The sequence below is a fragment of the Salvelinus alpinus genome, chromosome 23 (assembly GCF_045679555.1).
Source record: "Salvelinus alpinus chromosome 23, SLU_Salpinus.1, whole genome shotgun sequence".
Lineage (NCBI taxonomy): Eukaryota > Metazoa > Chordata > Actinopteri > Salmoniformes > Salmonidae > Salvelinus > Salvelinus alpinus.
In genome coordinates, this window is record NC_092108.1 from 26,011,337 (window position 1) to 26,030,915 (window position 19,579).

Below are 19,579 nucleotides of genomic sequence, written 5' to 3' on the forward strand. Positions count from 1 at the left end.
CCATTGCCATTACTACGGCCAAATCTCGGATGCCTCATTGGTGAAACGTGGCCCATCAGCCATTTAGCTAATGAGACGATATATGTAGGACTATGGGACTTCACCGGAGGAGCTGTTTTCCATTTGGGTCTGGCTTGCACTGCCGTGTTATTAGGGAAACCTTTATTATTGTTGCCCTCTAGTGGGAAACATAATAGGATTACATTTTATTGAAGCCTCCCAGCATTACCCAACCAGCCTCCCTTCTCCTTGTCTCTCCTCTCTTCCTCTTATTGCAGTGTCATTACGTCGTCTGTCCACTGTGGGTGGGGTGGGTGTATGGCTGGTTTTGGGATGGGAAGGAACGGATGTATGGATGTAGTTGTGATAAGATAAGAGTATTCGTGAAGATAGGAGGGGTTCTATCTTCACGAAGTTGGTCAGTCTGTCTGAGCAGTGAGCACCTGCCTAGCATCTATCTGAGGGCTACCTCATTGAATGGTAGTATGCTGCTATGCGTATTCTTTTACTATGATATATTTTGTTTATTCCACTATCAAAATCATAATGAGGGCTAAACAAAAGAGAACATTTTCATACAGATGCAAGTCATAAAGATATTTCATTTGTTCTTCATTATAGGTATTACCATCGATGGTACCAATCCCAACATAAGCCAACTGCACAGTTCGCTTTACCAAAACAAGCTAGCTGCTACAGAGCCTTCCTTCAAAAGTTATATATCCCAGTGCCAAAAATACTATGTGATGATAAACTGCAGGCAGCCCTAAACTATACATGGCCGTAGGGCAGATTGAGTCAGATTCTGGAACAATCTCAACCCTCTCCCTTTCCAGCCCACTCCCTTACATAACCACGGGCCATTACAGGGGTGTGGTGTGCACAGCAAGAGTCATTAACGTGGTCCGAGGCAACATAACAGCAAGATCTCTCAGTATGTTCTGAATGAGGATAACTATAGCCACTGTGTGATTGAGTTCATTATAACTATGGGGAGAGCTGGCATCTAACAGAGAGACTAGCCCTAATCATAAGTCATAGAATGATAGAGCCATGGACATTGACTGAGGGAAATGGATATCAAGCCACCACTACTCAGTACACACTAGTCTGAACTGAAGATGCAAGAAGAAGCACAAATTAACTTCTCACTGATGACACATCCAGAAGCTATGAGTAATTCACTTATAGTAAAAAAAGGATAAATAAATCTTGAAAGAATCAGAATAATAAAAAGAGAACCATCTGTCTCAAACAGGGAACAACTGATAAATATATATTAATTGTGAGATACAATTAATATATAGACATAAAGAAACCATGGCTTTGTATAACTGTGGCTCAGTTTAATCCTGTTTTCCAGAGAGTTGGAAAGTAACTCAAGCCTCCATACAGTGTATGCATGTATAATAACCACGGTCATGATGTCATCAGGCACTGTCGCCTGGCTGGGTCTGTTTGGGGCGAATCACATCTGCAAGCCATTTCACTAATTTGCCCACCAAAATATAGCTCTGACAGAGCTCTCCTGCTGTTGCTGCTGCAGCAGCTAGGTTCCTTTCCAGGTTAAACACACCCCACAACCACAGTATTAGAACAATGGACTTGTCTTTGGCCCCCAAACACCAAGCAAGCATATTCAAAAATCCCCACTGGCTAGCTGGTTTTCATTTCTAAAACATCTAATGCATATCTTGAATACTGAATCGTGAGGGCCCCATTATGACTTGGCTCCATTTGTGTGGAAAATGGGGAACATATACGATTTTGAGGCCTGGGGTGCTCTCAGTTTGCTACAGTTTGTCAGCCTGATGGCAAAGATTTTTTTTAAATGCAGGAGGACGGGGAAAATAGCAAATGCAAGGCTTGGTGTTTGTGTGCCAGCCGGCAACCTCCGGGGCAAATAACTCCATCGTAACACTTTAATCCTGTGTTTGTTTTTTCCCGTGGGATACATTGGTCAAACAGTGGAAAGTTAAAAAGGCCACTGTGCTCTGTATGGTCTAAGGATAGCAGGCCCTGGCCCTTCCTCAAAAGCAATCTCTGGTGATGATCTCTGTAGAATGCAATGGGAAGAAGTGACTTGTTTGATCTACATTATTATTTTTTTTGCAGTTATGGGGTGTGGGGTCGTTGTCTGAGAATCCGACCCTCAGAGTTGGTCAGTGGCCAACTTGCTACAGTCAGTAATTTACCCTTGGTACAGCCTGAGGGAATGGCTATGAGTGGTCACACTATGAGTGATCCTGGATAATGTGGTTCTCTTGTTTCCTAAATTCTTTGTTTTCCATGTCATTTCAGAAAGCCATGACACACACCATCTCATATTGTTCTGAAATCGTTTCAGTAGTTAGAAACAGGTAAGATTGGAATTCCAGAAACATTTTGTTGAAATATAATTAGATCTTTAAGAAATTAAGTTAATTGATTGCACCCAAATTGGCAATTTTAATTTGTATGATTCAGATAATATTAACTTAATAGTACCCAACATCTGATTTGGACCAACCTTCTTCCTACCAATGAGTCAGACCTGAGGAATCCCCCAAAAATTGTCAAAAGCCACTCACAGACACCCCACGTCAATCCAACCCCAACAACCAGTATACAGTATCAGTTCTCTAAGTTTGACAAGTAGGATGCTGCGGCTTGGAGAATTGCTTCTCCATACTATATAATGTATTCCCTGATTTCTTTTTTACCCTGTTCAGAGAAAGTCATTGAAGTCTCTTTATTTACCATAAAGTGCTGTGAAAGTACCAGGTTTTGACCACTAGATACAGCTGTTCCTGCTATACCACCACAATTTATTTTCATAATGAGCCAAATCTATTGGTTTTCTACCCAAAGTTGTGATATATTTAATAAACACAATAGACCAGCAAAATGGATAAAAAAAGAGTGTGGCTGTATAAATCAAATCAAATTTTATTGTCACATGCGCCGAATACAACAGGTGTAGACCTTAATGTGAAATGCTTACTTACAAGCCCTTAACCAACAATGAATTTCAAGAAATAGAGTTAAGAAAATATTTACTAAATAAACTCAAGTTAAAAAAATTATAAAAAGTAACACAATAAAATACATAACAATACCGAGGCTATATACAGGGGGTACAGGTTAGTCGAGGTAATGTGTACATTTCGGTAGCGGTAAAGTGACTATGCATAGATAATAAACAGCGAGTAGCAGCAGTGTAAAATTTGATTAATAGTCTGGGTGGCCATTTGATTAATAAGTAGAGTAGCAGGAACAGCGGCATCTATTGGTCAAAACCTGCTACTTTCACACTTATTATGGTAATGCATTACATTGTATGCAGAAGCAATACTACAAGCCAGCTTCATACTACTTGTCAAACTTAGAGAACTGATACGGTATACTGGTTGTTTGGGTGGGATTGGCATGGGTGGGGGGGGGGGTCCGTGGGTGCCTTGTGTCTTACTCATTGGTAGGAGGAAATTTGGTCCAAATCGGATGCTGGATACTATATTTATTGAATATTATCTGAATCCTATAAATTGAAATGGCCAATTTGGGTGCAATCAATTAGTTTAATTTCTCAGAGATCAAATTCTATTTAAAAAAAGCAATGTTTCAGTAATGCTAGTCGTATTTGTTAATAACTACAGAAACGATATCAGAACAATCTGAGATGGTGGGTGTCAAATCCTATTTTTTGTGCTTTTGAGGTGGAACAACCCAATGATATGATGTTCACATCTAGCTATGTTTGAGTACATGGAAAATGTTTACTTAAAAGGCACATGCTTTAACAGAAATATATCTATCTTCAAGCAATACTATTCCTATGACTTTCAGTCATGATGTGTCAAGCACTAGCTACACAACTGTATTCATCCTTTCTTCTCATTAGAGTTTTGAATAGCTTAGTCCAGGAAGGACAGACACAGCAGATGAACATCAACATCATTAGAAACTTCTGCTGCAGTTATGGAGAAATTAACTGCATATTATTCTGAAACCTACGATGGTGAATATATTTGCATAAACGTGAGATCCTTGTATTCCCCATTCAGAGCAACTAGTGCTTTTAACAGCAGGGGGCGAGAGAGAGGATGGAATCATTTTTATTTTATTATTGTGCTTATTTGTAAAAGGGGGGGGGTCAACACTGGTGTTAATGTCTATGCAGTAGATGGGGTTCACTGTTGAACATAGTTCTCTCATACTAAAATGTAGGGTGAATAAGTTATATCTGGCATGTGCCTCTGTTATAGGGAAAAGCCATGTCAAAGATAAGGATATAATTAAAATGATTGTACATCCAGGTAATGTAAAAATGTCATGTTCTGCATTATATATATATAAATCAATGAAAGCAAGAACTTCACTCAGATGGCACAATGCCCTTTGCTGTCAATATCCCGCAGTTTGATACTAAAAGCTTAAGAGCCTCAATCTTCCTGAAATTATGCATGGTTGAACGTTTGAAATGAGCTCGTGCATCAGCCCCAGGCGCTGATTCATACTTGATTGGGGCAAAGCAGGCTGCAAGTGCTTATTTATATAACTACGTCATTTGGGAGGTTGGCCAAAGAAATAATAATAATAAAAGGAAGTGTCGATTTTCCATTAGAATCCATCGATTTAAAAAAGTTGATTGTAATCAACTAGTTGTGTGATGCACATGCTGTGTCCATTTATAGTTGAGCTCCATATCTTAGACGACACGTTTGGAAGAAAAAAAAGAAAAAAGACTCAACCAACAATCTATATAATTATCATCTGCTGCTGCTTTTCCTCCCTGGCAAAGAAACACTTCATCCATTTACAGAAATCGCCCGCGGGAATGTTACATCAAAACTAATCATAACGATTAAAATCTGCTTTTCTGTGCGAGAGGAAGGCAATGGGCGAGGATGTTGTATGCCGAAAAAATAGCAAGATATCTTTATACGATTTTATGAAGAAATATAAAATACAATTTCCAGAAAGGCCGACGCAGTGTTGTAAGTGATCTGCTCTTTAGCTCGGAGTTTTATTGTGGAGATTGGTTTAGACTGGGATAGAGACATGAGCTAATTGTATCCTGATCTTTGCCTTGAGGGGTTTCGGAGCCCTGGAGCAAGTACTCTCTGTATTTTGTTCTGTCTACCTTAGCCAAGCTATTGCATTTCTCACCGGTGTAGGAAGGGAAGCAGCTCGCAGGCGAAATCGGAGGGAAAGGGTTCTCAAAAAGATACTTTATGCCCATCCATGTTTCAGGTAAGCAGAGAATTATTTGGTTTGCTAATATTTCCGAGGCTGGTTTGACTGGGACATTCAAGGCGCAGCCGCTTTTACGCATGTGCCAGGCGATGAGCACCATAGTTCTAACAAAAAATATTTAACCACTTCCTGGATATTGTTCGGTGTTTAACAACTGTATGTTTGTTAAAGTGCCGACGACTGGCTTCAAATGCTTATTTGTATTTTCACCGAATTGTACGACCTTCGTTGAGCAAACACCGTAGCTATCCGCCCGTGTGAATTCGCTCCTGGCGCATTCGCCTACTTCAGCCCCAAACACATTATCGTCTCCGTTTTCCCCGTCGGACTTCTTGTCACACTCTTATTACGAACCGAGTTTAGGCATTTCATACAGGCTTTTCCTATATTCGTTTGTCCTAAACCAGTTTCATTTCCTGAGTGCCCCAGATCTGGCTAATGAAAGACGCCATTGTGGAGTAATTTTGCCGGAGGGGATTTCTTATTTTGTAAGACAGGACGTACCTATTCAACACACGTCAATGCAGATTCTGTGAATAATCTCATTGTATTCGCCATCATTTTGTAACGAGAACCCTATCTATGTAAGCCAAGACAAAATGTAGGCTACAGTATTTTCCTTTTGCTTCCCATATAGATCTCTTGCGGGGCTGACCTATACCCGTGCGCAGGGAATTCCACGGTACAGACGCGCCACTGCAAATAATTAAACTCCCGGGCGGAAGTCTGGATCTATGTTTGCATCTTTGTAGCTGTGATGTTATGGAGACAAAACATGATATATATGGTTAGTATTATCAGTGTACAAATTCACATTTTAAATTGTTTTTGTAATAAATTAGCCTGCTAGTATGATATATGGACACAATGAACACACTAATGCAACTTTGAACCTCTACTTGCCATTTGCCAATCTAAATCCAACTGTATACAGGCTGCTGGTAACAGATTTGTACGGTTATCCTACAAGTTTACACAGATGTTTATGTGCTCCTTTATGACACCCGCTATGTAATTATCTCATTCTAACCAAGACACACTGGTGCAATGCATGTGATTACGTAACAAAATAATATTCTCAACCTTTTAATGCCAGAAAGTAAAACGCGCGCAGATGTTGGAACAGTGAAGTATTCCTATTCCTTACTTTTGAGTAAAATGCGTGGCTGTAGGAGCGTTCACTGGAGGGCGCTGTAATGACGAGCACATTGGCATCTGCTTAAAAGGGCACAATGTCTCACATTGCATTTTATAGTGTCCACTTATTTACAGAATTTAGAAGTAAACAGACATGGTTATGATTTGGATCCCCAATTAGAACTATATCAATAAGTCATGTTAGCATTCAGCATTTTTCCTCTTCTAGTAAATGAAATGCATTTCCATGTAGTTACTACTTGAGTAATGTGCTTCACTTCTTGTCACACCTGAGAGGAGCTCCAAATGTACAATGGGCACCTTTTTTAAAAATGGCCATAGGCAAAAAAGTGGACAACTGTCATCCTGTAAACACTTGACTAGTGACTACCTGTGACTTGGCATTTCCAATCAGGCCATTTACACCAAGTGCATAAAGTGTTCTAAATTACAAGGTACAGTTGCACTATGGGAAATAAGGGCTTCTTAAAGGGCTGATGCTACACCCATTATTGGATTATTACATGTTTAACATTTTTAGGACTTGATGGGAGGTAAAAGATCCTACGATATTCCTTATTGTGCATTCAGCCTTATTGCTTTGTTAACAATGTTTGTTCCACACACACCATGTAAAGTATTTGTTGAAAACTGAACACCGGAACAGAGTGCAGTCCGACAACAAAAGCGTTGATCCATTGTGCCAACTACAGATTTGTTTGAACAGGTTGGGGTGTGGATGCGGTCAACACAATTACACCAGACTATGATAAACTAGCAAGTCACTTGCGACAGCAATTCTACATTTGTTTAGCGTGTTCTTGCAGTATAAATGCTGGTTACTTGTGTAGCAAGGGAACATTGAACCACTAACAAAGGTTAGAGCATGTGTTTTGTATACACATAGTTATGTGGTTGGCCTAGATTATTCAAAATGGCAACAGGTGGGAAGACTGACTGCAGCAGTTCTGAAAGGAAAAGGGATGAAATGGGTGTAGGGAATGGGTGTAGTGTGTCAGGCCACACATAGCATTGCGCCATCGTGGAATCCGTGTTATTGCGGTGCTTTGCATTGTGTTGCTTGTCAGGTTCTACTGATGATCTTACCACCTCAGTATTCTGGGTTATAGCTACGCATAATCCTACTGGTGGTCCATGCCACGGTAGACATGTTTTAGATTTGTACTATATGGGTTGAAGGGTGCTCCGACTGTTTGAAGGTAGGAATAGTCAACCTGAGAAAGAATGCACAGGACATGGTTTTAATTTGAGTTGGGATGAAGTGGTTGTGCTACAAGTACTCAGAAAGGGAGCATAGGTCTATCTCCCTTGCTCCATGGCGCGTGCACACACACACATTCATGATTCTTAGCAGATTCTCCACTCCACTTTCATGATGATGAGGCTTTGAGGAAAGCCAATTCCAGTGAGCTGGTTTACAGGACTTACTTTCTCCACACACACCATCTCCCACAAATTAGTCGGGAAACAAATTACCTGCATTCTGAGTGTGATCCCACGCACTTTGCTGGCTGTCTTACACAGGTCCCCCTTTTGAAGAGCGGCCGTGTGATTTCCTCTTTGTTCACCCCGCGGGCCCCTCTGCCTTCTGCGAGAGGGATTCTGGAGTTGAATTTTAAAACTATGCATGGCGGCTGGCTGCCTGCGCTTATCAGCTCGTGCACAAACGAACTGCATGCAAATCAGGGCAGGATCACACACCACAGTGGAGGCCTGCACTCAAAGGCAGGCTTAATTGCTAATTGGGTATCTAGGTGTGACACCCACACTGCCAAAACTGAGAAGTAAAAACATGGATGTTTTAATGCCAGTTGCGGTTGTTTTTAATTAATTTATTCAATTTTAACTTATTTTAAATGAGTGGATTGGATTTCCTGAATGTTTTGGGGAAACTAACCCAGGAGAGTGTAGTCGTAAACACCAATACTTCCAACATGAATCTAACATGCAATGTTTTTTGAGATTCTGTTTGGTATACACTACAATAAGAGGTCTGATGTTGTGGATTCAAAGGTATCATATGATCTGTTCATCTTTGGACATGTTTTATACCTCTTTTTGAAAGTGAAATTGTCATTGCCTGTGTCTCTCTGATTGGCCATTTAGATTAGGTCTAGAAGTGACTTTGAAGTCTGCATTTTTCTGGTATATACCAAAACCATAATGCTTTATACAGGGAGCTGTTTTTTGGGCTGTGTGAGAATGGTAGGTACCTGACTACATGCAAGAAGGGCACCTGCACATAAGTATTAATAAGATGAGACTAAAGAAAACCCCATCACAGACACGCCAGTGTGAAAGAAAGTAGAAATGTATCCACAACAGTGACACATCAGGATCCTGCTAGTTTATGTAAAATGGGTGGGAGGGTCACTGTTTTCATTTGCTCTTAATCTCCACCACAATCTTAACAGCCCTCCTGAATATGGCCCATTGTTCTGGGAGAATACTATGTGAGTAAACAGGTCTTTTAGATGGTGTGCTACAGACTAAAAGGGTCTGTGGAAAGGTCAAGCGTTCATCCAGGGTTGCCAAAGCACCCTGGAGGCTAGTGTGTGTGCCTGTTTATATATAGATATATATATCTGTCTCGAACAAAAAACAAACTGGTATCTGCTGTGTTTTGATGTCATTTGGTTAGTCACTGAATACTTTGCACTGTTAGTGTTACTGTGAGCTTTGTATTTTCACCAAGGACTTGTTGCCAGACTTCCGGAGAAGGTTTAGTTTCTGATTTCAGGCTAGATGGAAAAGTAATGTACAGCCTTTGTTAGTGCTTGAGAGGCAGCTGGAACAAATGATGACTGGAGGAAATGGAGGGTGAGGAATAGAAAGGGCAAAGGCAACGGCGCAAATCAAGGTATGCGTCGTGGTTTTGGGGAGGTCCAATGTTGAATCTGGTGTCCGATTTATAGGATATGCTACACCTTTTAGCAGACATGCAGTAAATGCGACAATACCTGCTTTTAAAACAGCGACAACCTTAAGAAACCCCGAGGCACTAGAATGCTAATGTTGTCCGGGGCTTTGACTTATCCATACACCATTGCAAAAGCTGCAGTGACTGCCACAGCATCGCTCTTGTGTGTACTGCTGTCACCCATTAACGCATCTCCGGAGTCTGCAGGTGGAAACACACAGCATCTCCAACTTGAAGCCTGTTTTTCGTGCGCCAGGTTTGATAATGGACGCAACGGATATCATGGATTTAACGCATCAGAAAACGAGAAAGCGCCCGCGTCCAATCAGTTCTTTGGATGAGTCCGTAGTACACGCGTCCCTGAAACGAATCTCAATGCGAACGGCGGAATGCGGGGACCCTCCGTTCATGTACTCAAGAGGCGACCCCTTACCTGCAGCATCACTGAAGCAGAATGATCATTCTGTGTCTTCCTCGCCATCCACAGTTTTGTCAGCGCAGGTAGGCTAACGGAGATTTAGGCCAATTCGTTTCAGCAAACTATGGTCAAGTTACCTGCGACGTGACATGGTTGCACTTCATTGTAGGGGCTTTGTTTGATGTCTACTTCCTAGTGCCTACCCACCAATAGTGGAAGTTGTTGGATATTTATTTGATGTGAATATCATCAATGCCAAATTGTCTTATGTATTTTCCCACATTGATAAAATCGATTCAGCAGAGCAAATATAATTTTAGATTTAATCTCGATTTTTTTTTTTTCTATTTTGCACATCCCTGTGTAATTACTACTTAATAATTTTTTTTTATAACATTACATTTCTCCATCCAATGACATTGTTTTCATATTGTGTAGAGATGGACCTCTTTTCTTATTGGTTCAGAGGAGGGTCTTGGAACTTGTGGTTGAGAAACTCAATTTGTTATGTGTGCCATTAGAGATATTGCCAGCTAATTGTGTTTTTAGGTTAGCAGGGAACGTTTCTTCTAAATCTTATTACATTATTCAAATCTAGACCGACTATTGCTCTTTTACAGTGTGTGTGTGTGAAATTGCTGTTCGAAATGAATTTGGCTTTGGGAGATGATTATACCCAACAGATATGGGGGGGTGTGGTTGGTAACATTCAAGTCAAGGTCAGGAAATGCCATGCTAGTGTAACTCAGAGACCTCTATTCTCTCAGTCCTGACAGAACTGAAGAGTTGGACCTTAGCCAACTATTTAACCATTTTTTCAGAAAGATGAGGAGAATATTGTCTGGCCAATCAGTCCTGCAATGTTTTTAACTGGTGCACATTTACCAATGGAAAAATACATATTTACATCCATATTATAAACATCATTTTCATGGCTTGACTTTTCAGTCTGTGCTGTCCACCATATTGATAGTTATTTGTTGATAATCATTCATTTGTGCTAGGATAACCGTTCCAGCATGTCCAGGCCCATGATCACCAGATCACCAGCATCCCCCTTGAGTAACCAGGGCATCCCGACGGCTGCCCAGCTCACCAAGTCCAATGCCCCTGTGCACATTGACGTGGGCGGACACATGTACACCAGCAGTCTGGCCACGTTAACCAAGTACCCAGAGTCCAGGTAAGCGCATGTGACCACTCCTATTAATGCAGTTCCTCAATTGCAAATTACTAAACGTATGTCTTTGTTTTGGTACCTGTAGGTACAAAACGCCAGTGTTTTCATCTATGACCTTCGTATGTGGCTTTAGAGGGGGTTTGGGATGATTCAGAGGTTGAAAGTGAGATGATGAGCCTAGCCCATCATGTCAGCCGTGTTTATCTGGATTAGCTCTCTGACTGCATAATGTCATAATTTGACAACTCAGAAGTCAAAGTTTACCCAATCACAATGATTCAGCACTCAAATGGATGAATGAGGTGGGAAAGATTGGATTTGAACACAGGGCTTGATATTACACTTTTTCACATTCAAACTCATATGATTATTAAGGCTATTCTACAATACCCTGATTACTATGCATCATCACAATATTTCCACGCAATACCAAATACAAAATGGCCATCTTTTTTCAAGACTGCCCCAGAGTTATTTTGAGCAGTAAACATTTGCAGGGCTCAAAAGTCCAAACTGCAGACAAAAGCATCTCAGTTATTCTGACAGATGTCCCAGCAGCAGTAAAGGGCCAAAGGGCACGGGGCCATCTGGAGGCAGGAGGGCCACTGCAGCCTGAGGCCGGGCCCCCGGGGCGCCATCCTGCCTCGGGCACCTCTCTACCAGCTGGCCCTGACCCCTCCATCAGACCACAGCATAGCTCTCATCTCATCCATGCCGCTTCATTTCTATATTTATTTCTCCCATTCTATTTCCCTCATTCTCTGTCTGTTTGTCCCTCTTCCTCTCTTTCTGTCTGTTTCTTCCGCGTGCGCTCTGTTTTTCTCCCTCCCTCCCTCCCTATATCTCTCCCACTCTCTTTCTCTGCATGGAGCAGAGTAATGTGTGCATCACTCAACAAAGGTGTGAAAGAAATCAAACACTCCTGAGCTCACCCACATCCAGTGAGTCATAGAATCTGCACATGAGTCACTGTCCTGTAGCCATATTAGGTGATATTTCCCTGTGCTCAAAACCACACCTGGTGTACTGTCAATTCAAAATGTATAGCTCAACTCAACAGTAGCCGTAGTTTGTTTGGCCCTATAACAAATGCTATATTGATGGAAAACAAATAACTGTCTCTGGCTTTTCTTTCTCTTCCTCTAGAATCGGACGTCTCTTCGATGGCACAGAGCCCATAGTGTTGGACAGTCTGAAGCAGCACTACTTCATAGACAGGGATGGACACATGTTCCGCTACATACTCAACTTCCTCAGGATCTCTAAGCTCCTCATCCCAGACGACTTCAAAGTGAGTGTCCCTTCCACTGCAATCAATCAGCTAGCCATCACTAGTCCCCAAACGTTCAGGGGAAAAAAGTGGACACCTTAGTCATGGGCAACCCTCAGTACTTGGTCTCCCTAGGATTGGTGCTGACAGATTACATACTGTGTGGAGTTACAAGTTCTGAAAGTCTTTTATTTTTATACCTGTGTTTCTAGATAAAGTAATCTTAAAACATCAGGTGTTAGAGACCTTAGTTTTGCAGTAGTATGTTCTGTACTGAGTGTCCAGAAGAATCACTCATCCTCACTGTGACACATTTGTATTCTGTTTGCTAGCTTTTTGCGTCATTTAGCCCTTAATTACAAACTTGCCCCCAGAGAAAACAAATAATCACATTATCTGATGGACTGTCCACACAGTGACTCAATCAGGGGGAAAGGATATCAGCTAAAATAAGCAAAGACTAGCCCAAGTTCAGACCGAGGCCAAATTCACCCTGACAAATGTGCAGATGTGACACTGAGGAGTCAAATTGAAAAGCCCCTCGGTCCTATGGGTAAGATATCCCACAAGGCCTCAGTGTTTTTTTTGGTAGCCTAGATACCTGCCTGGTCTTCACACAGTTTGTTCGTATGAATGTCTATTATTCATGTTTGTTCTCATTCCTGTTATGGTTGATGGAACTCTTCCAGCATCCTCTGTGTTGGCTATTTATTTTACTAGGGTATAGAAGGGGAGGCATTGTGTTGGGAACCAATAGTTATTTCACCCATATGAAAGAAATGAGACCCGAGGAAAGGAGATAAGAAAGCCATAATACAGTATTGAGACATCCTTTGCTTCAGCTTGACTTGTCCTATCCTCACTGACCCGTCTCCTCTGTGCTGCCCCCTGCAGGACTACAGCCTGCTGTACGAGGAGGCCCGGTACTTCCAGCTGCAGCCCATGCTGGCCGAGCTGGAGCGATGGCGCCAGGACCGCGACCTGGCCCGGGTGTCACGCCCCTGCGAATGCCTGGTGGTACGCGTGGCACCCGACCTGGGAGAGAGGATCACGCTGAGCGGAGACAAAGCCCTCATTGAGGACGTGTTCCCAGAGATTGGCGACGTCATGTGCAACTCCGTCAACGCAGGCTGGAACCACGACTCCACACATGTAATCCGCTTCCCGCTCAATGGATACTGCCACCTTAACTCCGTCCAGGTGAGGGCTGAAGACACCAGACACGCGTGGCATGGCCACTATAAGGTCTACTACACCTGTTGTATTCGGCACACGTGACAAATAAACTTTGATTTGATAAGGAGACTCATGTTCACCCAATATGGATGTTGTATAGTAGGCTGGATACAAATGTTCATCAGTTATGATGAAACCATCGTCTCAGTCAGAGATGCATCAATAAATGAAAGCACAGAGACATTATTAAATATGTAGGACAACGTTTCCTCATCCTTACTGTATATTGCAGGAGCTTTTCTCTCATACACAAACCACTCAAGTGGATGCAGTGGAGAGAGGGACCAAGACAGAGAGGGACAGAGAGAGAGGTGGCGAGAGAGCTCCATTCAGCTCCCTGGCAGGTTGTCCTGAGGCAGGGCCCATAATTCTGTTTGGTTATTAAAGCACGCTGGCGGTGGGTGCTGTATCTGGGCCTAATGGAGGCAGGGTGTGTGTGGGGAGGGGGACTGCCAGCAGTGGGGGGACCTTTGTAGTTCTGGCGGGGCTCTGGCCTGGGGCAGAGGGAGAGAAGGGCGTGCTGAGCAGCCCACACTGAACCAAGTGGCACCGAGAGAAAGAAAAGCCCTACTGCTCCCTGGGGCCTCTTTGATGGAATGTGATCCTGGTGCCCTCCGGACACGTCTGTAGATGTCTGCAAGCCTGCAGGATCAGGGACAAATCCACGCACGCGCAGAGACGCAAGCACGCGCAGAGACGCACAGATCTTCAGCTTCTTGGCAATTTCTCACATGGAATAGCCTTCATTTCTCAGAACAAGAATAGACTGATGAGTTTCAGAAGAAAGGTCTTTGTTTCTGGCCATTTTGAGCCTGTAATCAAACCCACAAATGCTGATGCTCCAGATACTCAACTAGTCTAAAGAAGGCAGGTTTTACTGCTGCTTTAATCAGAACAACAGTTTTCAGCTGCGCTAACATAATTGCAGATTGGTTTTCTAATGATCAATTAGCCTTTTAAAATGATAAACTTGGATTAGCTAACACAACGTGCCATTGGAACACAGGAGTGATGGTTGCTGATAATGAGCCTCTGTACGCCTATGTAAACTCAGCAAAAAAAGAAACGTCCTCTCACTGTCAACTGCGTTTATTTTCAGCAAACTTAACATGTGTAAATATTTGTATGACCATAATATTCAACAACTGAGACATAAACTGAACAAGTTCCACAGACATGTGACTAACATAAATGTAATAATGTGTCCCTGAACAAAGGGGGGTCAAAATCAAAAGTAACATTCAATATCTGTTTTGGCCACCAGCTGCATTAAGTACTGCAGTGCAGCTCCTCATGGACAGAACCAGATTTGCCAGTTCTTGCTGTGAGATGTTACCCCACTCTTCCACCAAGGCACCTGCAAGTTCTCGGACATTTCTGGGGGGAATGGCCCTAGCCCTCACCCTCCTATTCAACAGGTCCCAGACGTGCTCAATGGGATTGAGATCCGGGCTCTTCGCTGGCCATGGCAGAACACTGACATTCCTGTCTTGCAGGAAATCACGCACAGAACGAGCTGTATGGCTGGTGGCATTGTCATGCTGGAGGGTCATGTCAGGATGAGTACCACATGAGGGGGGAGGACGACGTCTTCCCTGTAACGCACAGCGTTGAGATTGCCTGCATTGACGACAAGCTCAGTCCGATGATGCTGTGACACACCACCCCAGACCATGGCGGACCCTCCACCTCCAAACCGATCCTGCTCCAGAGTACAGACCTCGGTGTAACGGTCATTCCTTCAATGATAAACGCAAATCTGACCATCACCCCTGGTGAGACCAAACCGTGACTCATCAGTGTAGAGCACTTTTTGACAGTCCTGTCTGGTCCAGCTGTCTGGTCCACCTATGGTTTGTGCCATAGGTGACAACATTGCTGGTGATGTCTGTCTGGTGAGGACCTGCCTTACAACAGGCCTACAGGCCCTCAGTCCAGCCTCTCTCAGCCTATTGCGAACAGTCTGGATGTACCGATCCTGTGCATGTGTTGTTACACGTGGCCTGCCACTGCGAGGACGATCAGCTGTCCGTCCTGTCTCCCTTTAGCGCGGTCTTAGGTGTCTCACAGTATGGACATTACAATTTATAGCCCTGGCCACGTCTGCAATCCTCATGCCTCCTTGCAGCATGCCTAAGGCACGTTCACACAGATGAGCAGGGACCCTGGGCATCTTTCTTTTGGTGTTTTTCAGAGTCCGTAGAAAGGCCTCTTCAGTGTCCTAAGTTTTCATAACTGTGACCTTAACTGCCTACTGTCTGTAAGCTGTAAGTGTCTTAACGACTGTTCCACAGGTGCATGTTTATGCTTTATTGAACAAGCATGGTAAACAGTGTTTAAACCATTTTACAATGAAGATCTGTGAAGTTATTTGGATTTTTAAGAATTATTTTTTAAAGACAGGGTCCTGAAAAAGGGATGTTTATTTTTTTGCTGAGTTTAGAAATGGAAATCTGCCATTTCCAGCTACGATAGTCATTTACAACATTAACAATGTCTCCACTGTATTTCTGATCAATTTTATGTTATTTTAATGGACAAAAAAAATATGCTTTCCTTTCAAAAACAAGGACATTTCTAAGTGATCACAAACTTTTGAGCGGTAATGTATATCCATTAATTTATCTTGTCATTATTCTTTTTCTATATTCTCGGTTCTATCATCTCTAATGCCACTCCCTTTCTCTTGTGCTAGACTTGGGCACACGTTGTCACTGAGTTTGTTTATAACTACTTAATACTACCTGCTCTAACATGATGTTCAGAGCATTGGTTCTCTGTGTGACGGGAAAAAACGTGTGTTTCTCATCATCTCTCTCCCTTCTCTTCAGGACAGCTAAATGTATCTGTGTGTAATATCTAAACAGTGTTAGCTATCATGTTACCTCAACACCCCTTCTCTCCTTGTGTCCACCAGGTATTGGAGCGTCTGCAGCAGCGTGGCTTTGAGATCGCCGGATCCTGCGGAGGGGGCGTGGACTCATCCCAGTTCAGCGAGTACGTCCTGAGGAGGGAACTGAGGAGGGCAGGCCAGCGAGGAGGGCCTAACTCAAACCGTATAAAACAGGAGCAGCTGGACTAGACCTCCCAGACACCTGGGGCGCTAGACTTTTTTCCGGTGGCAGCCAAGCACTAGATGGGACGCAGCAGAGCTCTGTGGATTCTGGGTATAATACTGCACTCGTATGCTAATTAGTACTAGGAAACTCTGAAATCTACTACTTGCTAACTGGTTGAACGTGGCACGTGTATAATTACAACCACTTTGCATGTCGGAAATGTCTGAGTTTCCTAGCTCCGACTAGCACGCGAATGCAGCTTTATCGTTTTGTTTGTCATTAAACATTTTTTTTACTTGAAGAACCACAGAGAAAGAGTGACCAAGGTGCGACGGGAGTTTTTTTTTTTTTGCCATAAGAAGATACAGAACATTTTGATAAGTTGATATCTCAAGGATATTTGTGATTGTTCATGCCCCGCCCCATCAAAATATATAAAAAAGGATTAATACTTTCCCAGGGTCCCCAAATAAAGTTTGTTTTAAAACTTTGAACCTACATTAGGTTAGATATGATTTCCATGATTAAGACCGTACAAAATGTAAATGGTTTGATCGCACATGTAGTGCAAGGCCATTCACTAGTGATTTGCAGTTTTTATTTACCCATTGGCATATTTACCAAGTCGAATTGTTCTCCCATACTATAAAAACGTTCACTGTGTTGCTAGAGGCAGACAAACAGTGCTATACATCATGGTGTTGTGAGAAGATCTTGGTTAGCATAAACACCATTATTTTTAACAGAACTGAATGAAACATTATCCACACTCTTATTCACACAGGATGATAAGTATCGTGATACATAGAAATGAAGTGTTTTTACTTTAATCAAAGTTACCTTATTGGATTTTATAATATGAAATATAGTTCACATTAGTATTATCAATATTTTATGTCATAGACCATTCTATACTCACTAAATGAAAATGATTAAGTAAATTATTATAAGAAATGTCCCTGCATTGCCTCTGTTTTGGGTACTAAACCTAGAGAACAGAGGTGATTAATTCAGAGGAGCCTCAAAATCCTATTGAGTGACCTACTGTAAATGATATTTGCCATTGTATATGTTTTGTTTTTTTACATTGAAATGGACACCTTTTTAACTGGCATAATGTTGCCTCATAAATGACTGAACAGATCAGGCTTATAGTATAAGACCCAAATTTAAGATTTATTCTTAGGCCATTGATGTGAAGTTTGATTATCATACTATTTCTAACGTGATCTACCTACGCTCCCTAGATTTGAGTAAAGAGGAATGTAGCACTAAAATGTGAAATAAATCTTCAACTGAAGTTGTACTGATGGCTGATCCATTGTGTGTTATGGTGCTAACAGAGAGAGTAGAGTGTTTATCATAGTACATGATATAATGGAATAGGTGTTGGTTCTTGTTGTATGTTCAACACAACCAGGCCAACAAAAATCGATTGTTGCTTTGCATTTCATCAATTTCACACACCCTTAAAGGATATTCCTTTAATATAGTGTTGAATAACACTGAGAACATGTATTTTTTTGTGGTCATATGTTTAATTTTGGTGTTATAAGTTTGGTAGCTACATGGAAAATAATTTTAGAAAACTGTTGCAGCTCAAGTCAACTAAATAATCCACAATGCAATGCTCTGTCAAAGGGCGTGCTGGCTAGCGAGGTAGCTAGCAAACGTAGCTAAACACAATAATACCAAAGACCATATCAGCATGTAAAGTAGCTAGTTAGCTGTAAAATTGCCTAAACAAACTATCAATTTAGGTGTCTACAATCTCACCATGTTCAACCTGCAGATCGACGTGATTAACAGACTGGAGTCTGACATTTGCAATGGCAGATATACTTTTGAGGAGATTGGGAAACGCTGCCCATGCTACGTCAATGGTGCATTCTGGACGATTCTAGGACAAGGAGGGCTCTCCTTCAAGGAGTGAACGGGAGTCTATTGGGCGCTAGCTAAAATACCCAACATGAGCACATATTTCGTCAATAAGAAGTTCAACATCACAAAGCTTTTCCGACATGTGAGACTAACTTGCTATCTGTAATATTGTATAGCTTTAAAATCGTGACATTGTGTACTTTCGATGAAAATAGTCACTTTTCTCGACACACTGATTTAGAGAAGGGATTGCGTGACGATTAGTTTAGCAACCGCATGACGCGGCATGACCACGTGAACACGATTGGTTGACAGTGCTGGTTGGGGCGTTTATATGTTCCTTCATTCATTGGATTCCTATATCCTTTCTATAATATCTCTGGCAACGACGCCATGCAATGCACCCTGGACTAAAGAGGTGGAAAAATGTGCTAGACCCTCCGTTAAATTATACATTTCTCGAGGTAGGAACATTGCAAAAATATGATCAATGGCTCATTTTTTATTTTTTTATTTCACCTTTATTTAACCAGGTAGGCAAGTTGAGAACAAGTTCTCATTTACAATTGCGACCTGGCCAAGATAAAGCAAAGCAGTTCGACACATACAACAACACAGAGTTACACATGGAGTAAAACAAACATACAGTCAATAATACAGTAGAAAATGAGTCTATATACAATGTGAGCAAATGAGGTGAGATAAGGGAGGTAAAGGCAAAAAAAGGCCATGGTGGCGAGGTAAATACAATATAGCAAGTAAAACACTGGAATGGTAGATTTGCAGTGGAAGAATGTGCAATGTAGAAATAGAAATAATGGGGTGCAAAGGAGCAAAATAAATACAGTAGGGGAGGAGGTAGTTGTTTGGGCTACATTATAGATGGGCTATGTACAGGTGCAGTAATCTGAACTGCACTGACAGCTGGTGCTTAAAGCTAGTGAGGGAGATAAGTGTTTCCAGTTTCAGATATTTTTGTAGTTTGTTCCAGTCATTGGCAGCAGAGAACTGGAAAAAGAGGGGGCCAAATGAGGAATTGGCTTTGGGGGTGACCAGAGAGATATACCTGCTGGAGCGCGTGCTACAGGTGGGTGCTGCTATGGTGACCAGCGAGCTGAGATAAGGGAGGACTTTACCTGGCAAGGTCTTGTAGATGACCTGGAGCCAGTGGGTTTGGCGACGAGTATGAAGCGAGGGCCAGCCAACGAGAGTGTACAGGTCG

General features: G+C 42.2%; 1 protein-coding gene across 6 annotated transcripts; it reads left to right on the plus strand.

The window, feature by feature from the left end:
• The first annotated feature begins 4,559 nt into the window (after positions 1-4,559).
• Positions 4,560-17,782, plus strand: LOC139550667 (BTB/POZ domain-containing protein KCTD1-like). Of its 6 annotated transcripts, XM_071361697.1 has the most exons (7): positions 4,560-4,976; positions 5,157-5,232; positions 5,873-6,022; positions 10,736-10,914; positions 12,058-12,202; positions 13,076-13,381; positions 16,335-17,782. In XM_071361697.1, exons 3-7 carry the CDS (start codon positions 5,993-5,995, stop codon positions 16,497-16,499), a joined length of 825 nt encoding a protein of 274 aa, XP_071217798.1. In that variant the 5' UTR covers positions 4,560-4,976; positions 5,157-5,232; positions 5,873-5,992; the 3' UTR covers positions 16,500-17,782. The 6 variants fall into 6 exon arrangements, with proteins under 6 accessions (XP_071217798.1, XP_071217802.1, XP_071217800.1 ...); XM_071361699.1 differs by lacking the exon at positions 5,873-6,022 and having other exon boundaries at positions 4,846-4,976; XM_071361696.1 differs by lacking the exon at positions 4,560-4,976 and having other exon boundaries at positions 5,093-5,232.
• The last annotated feature ends 1,797 nt before the right edge of the window (positions 17,783-19,579 follow it).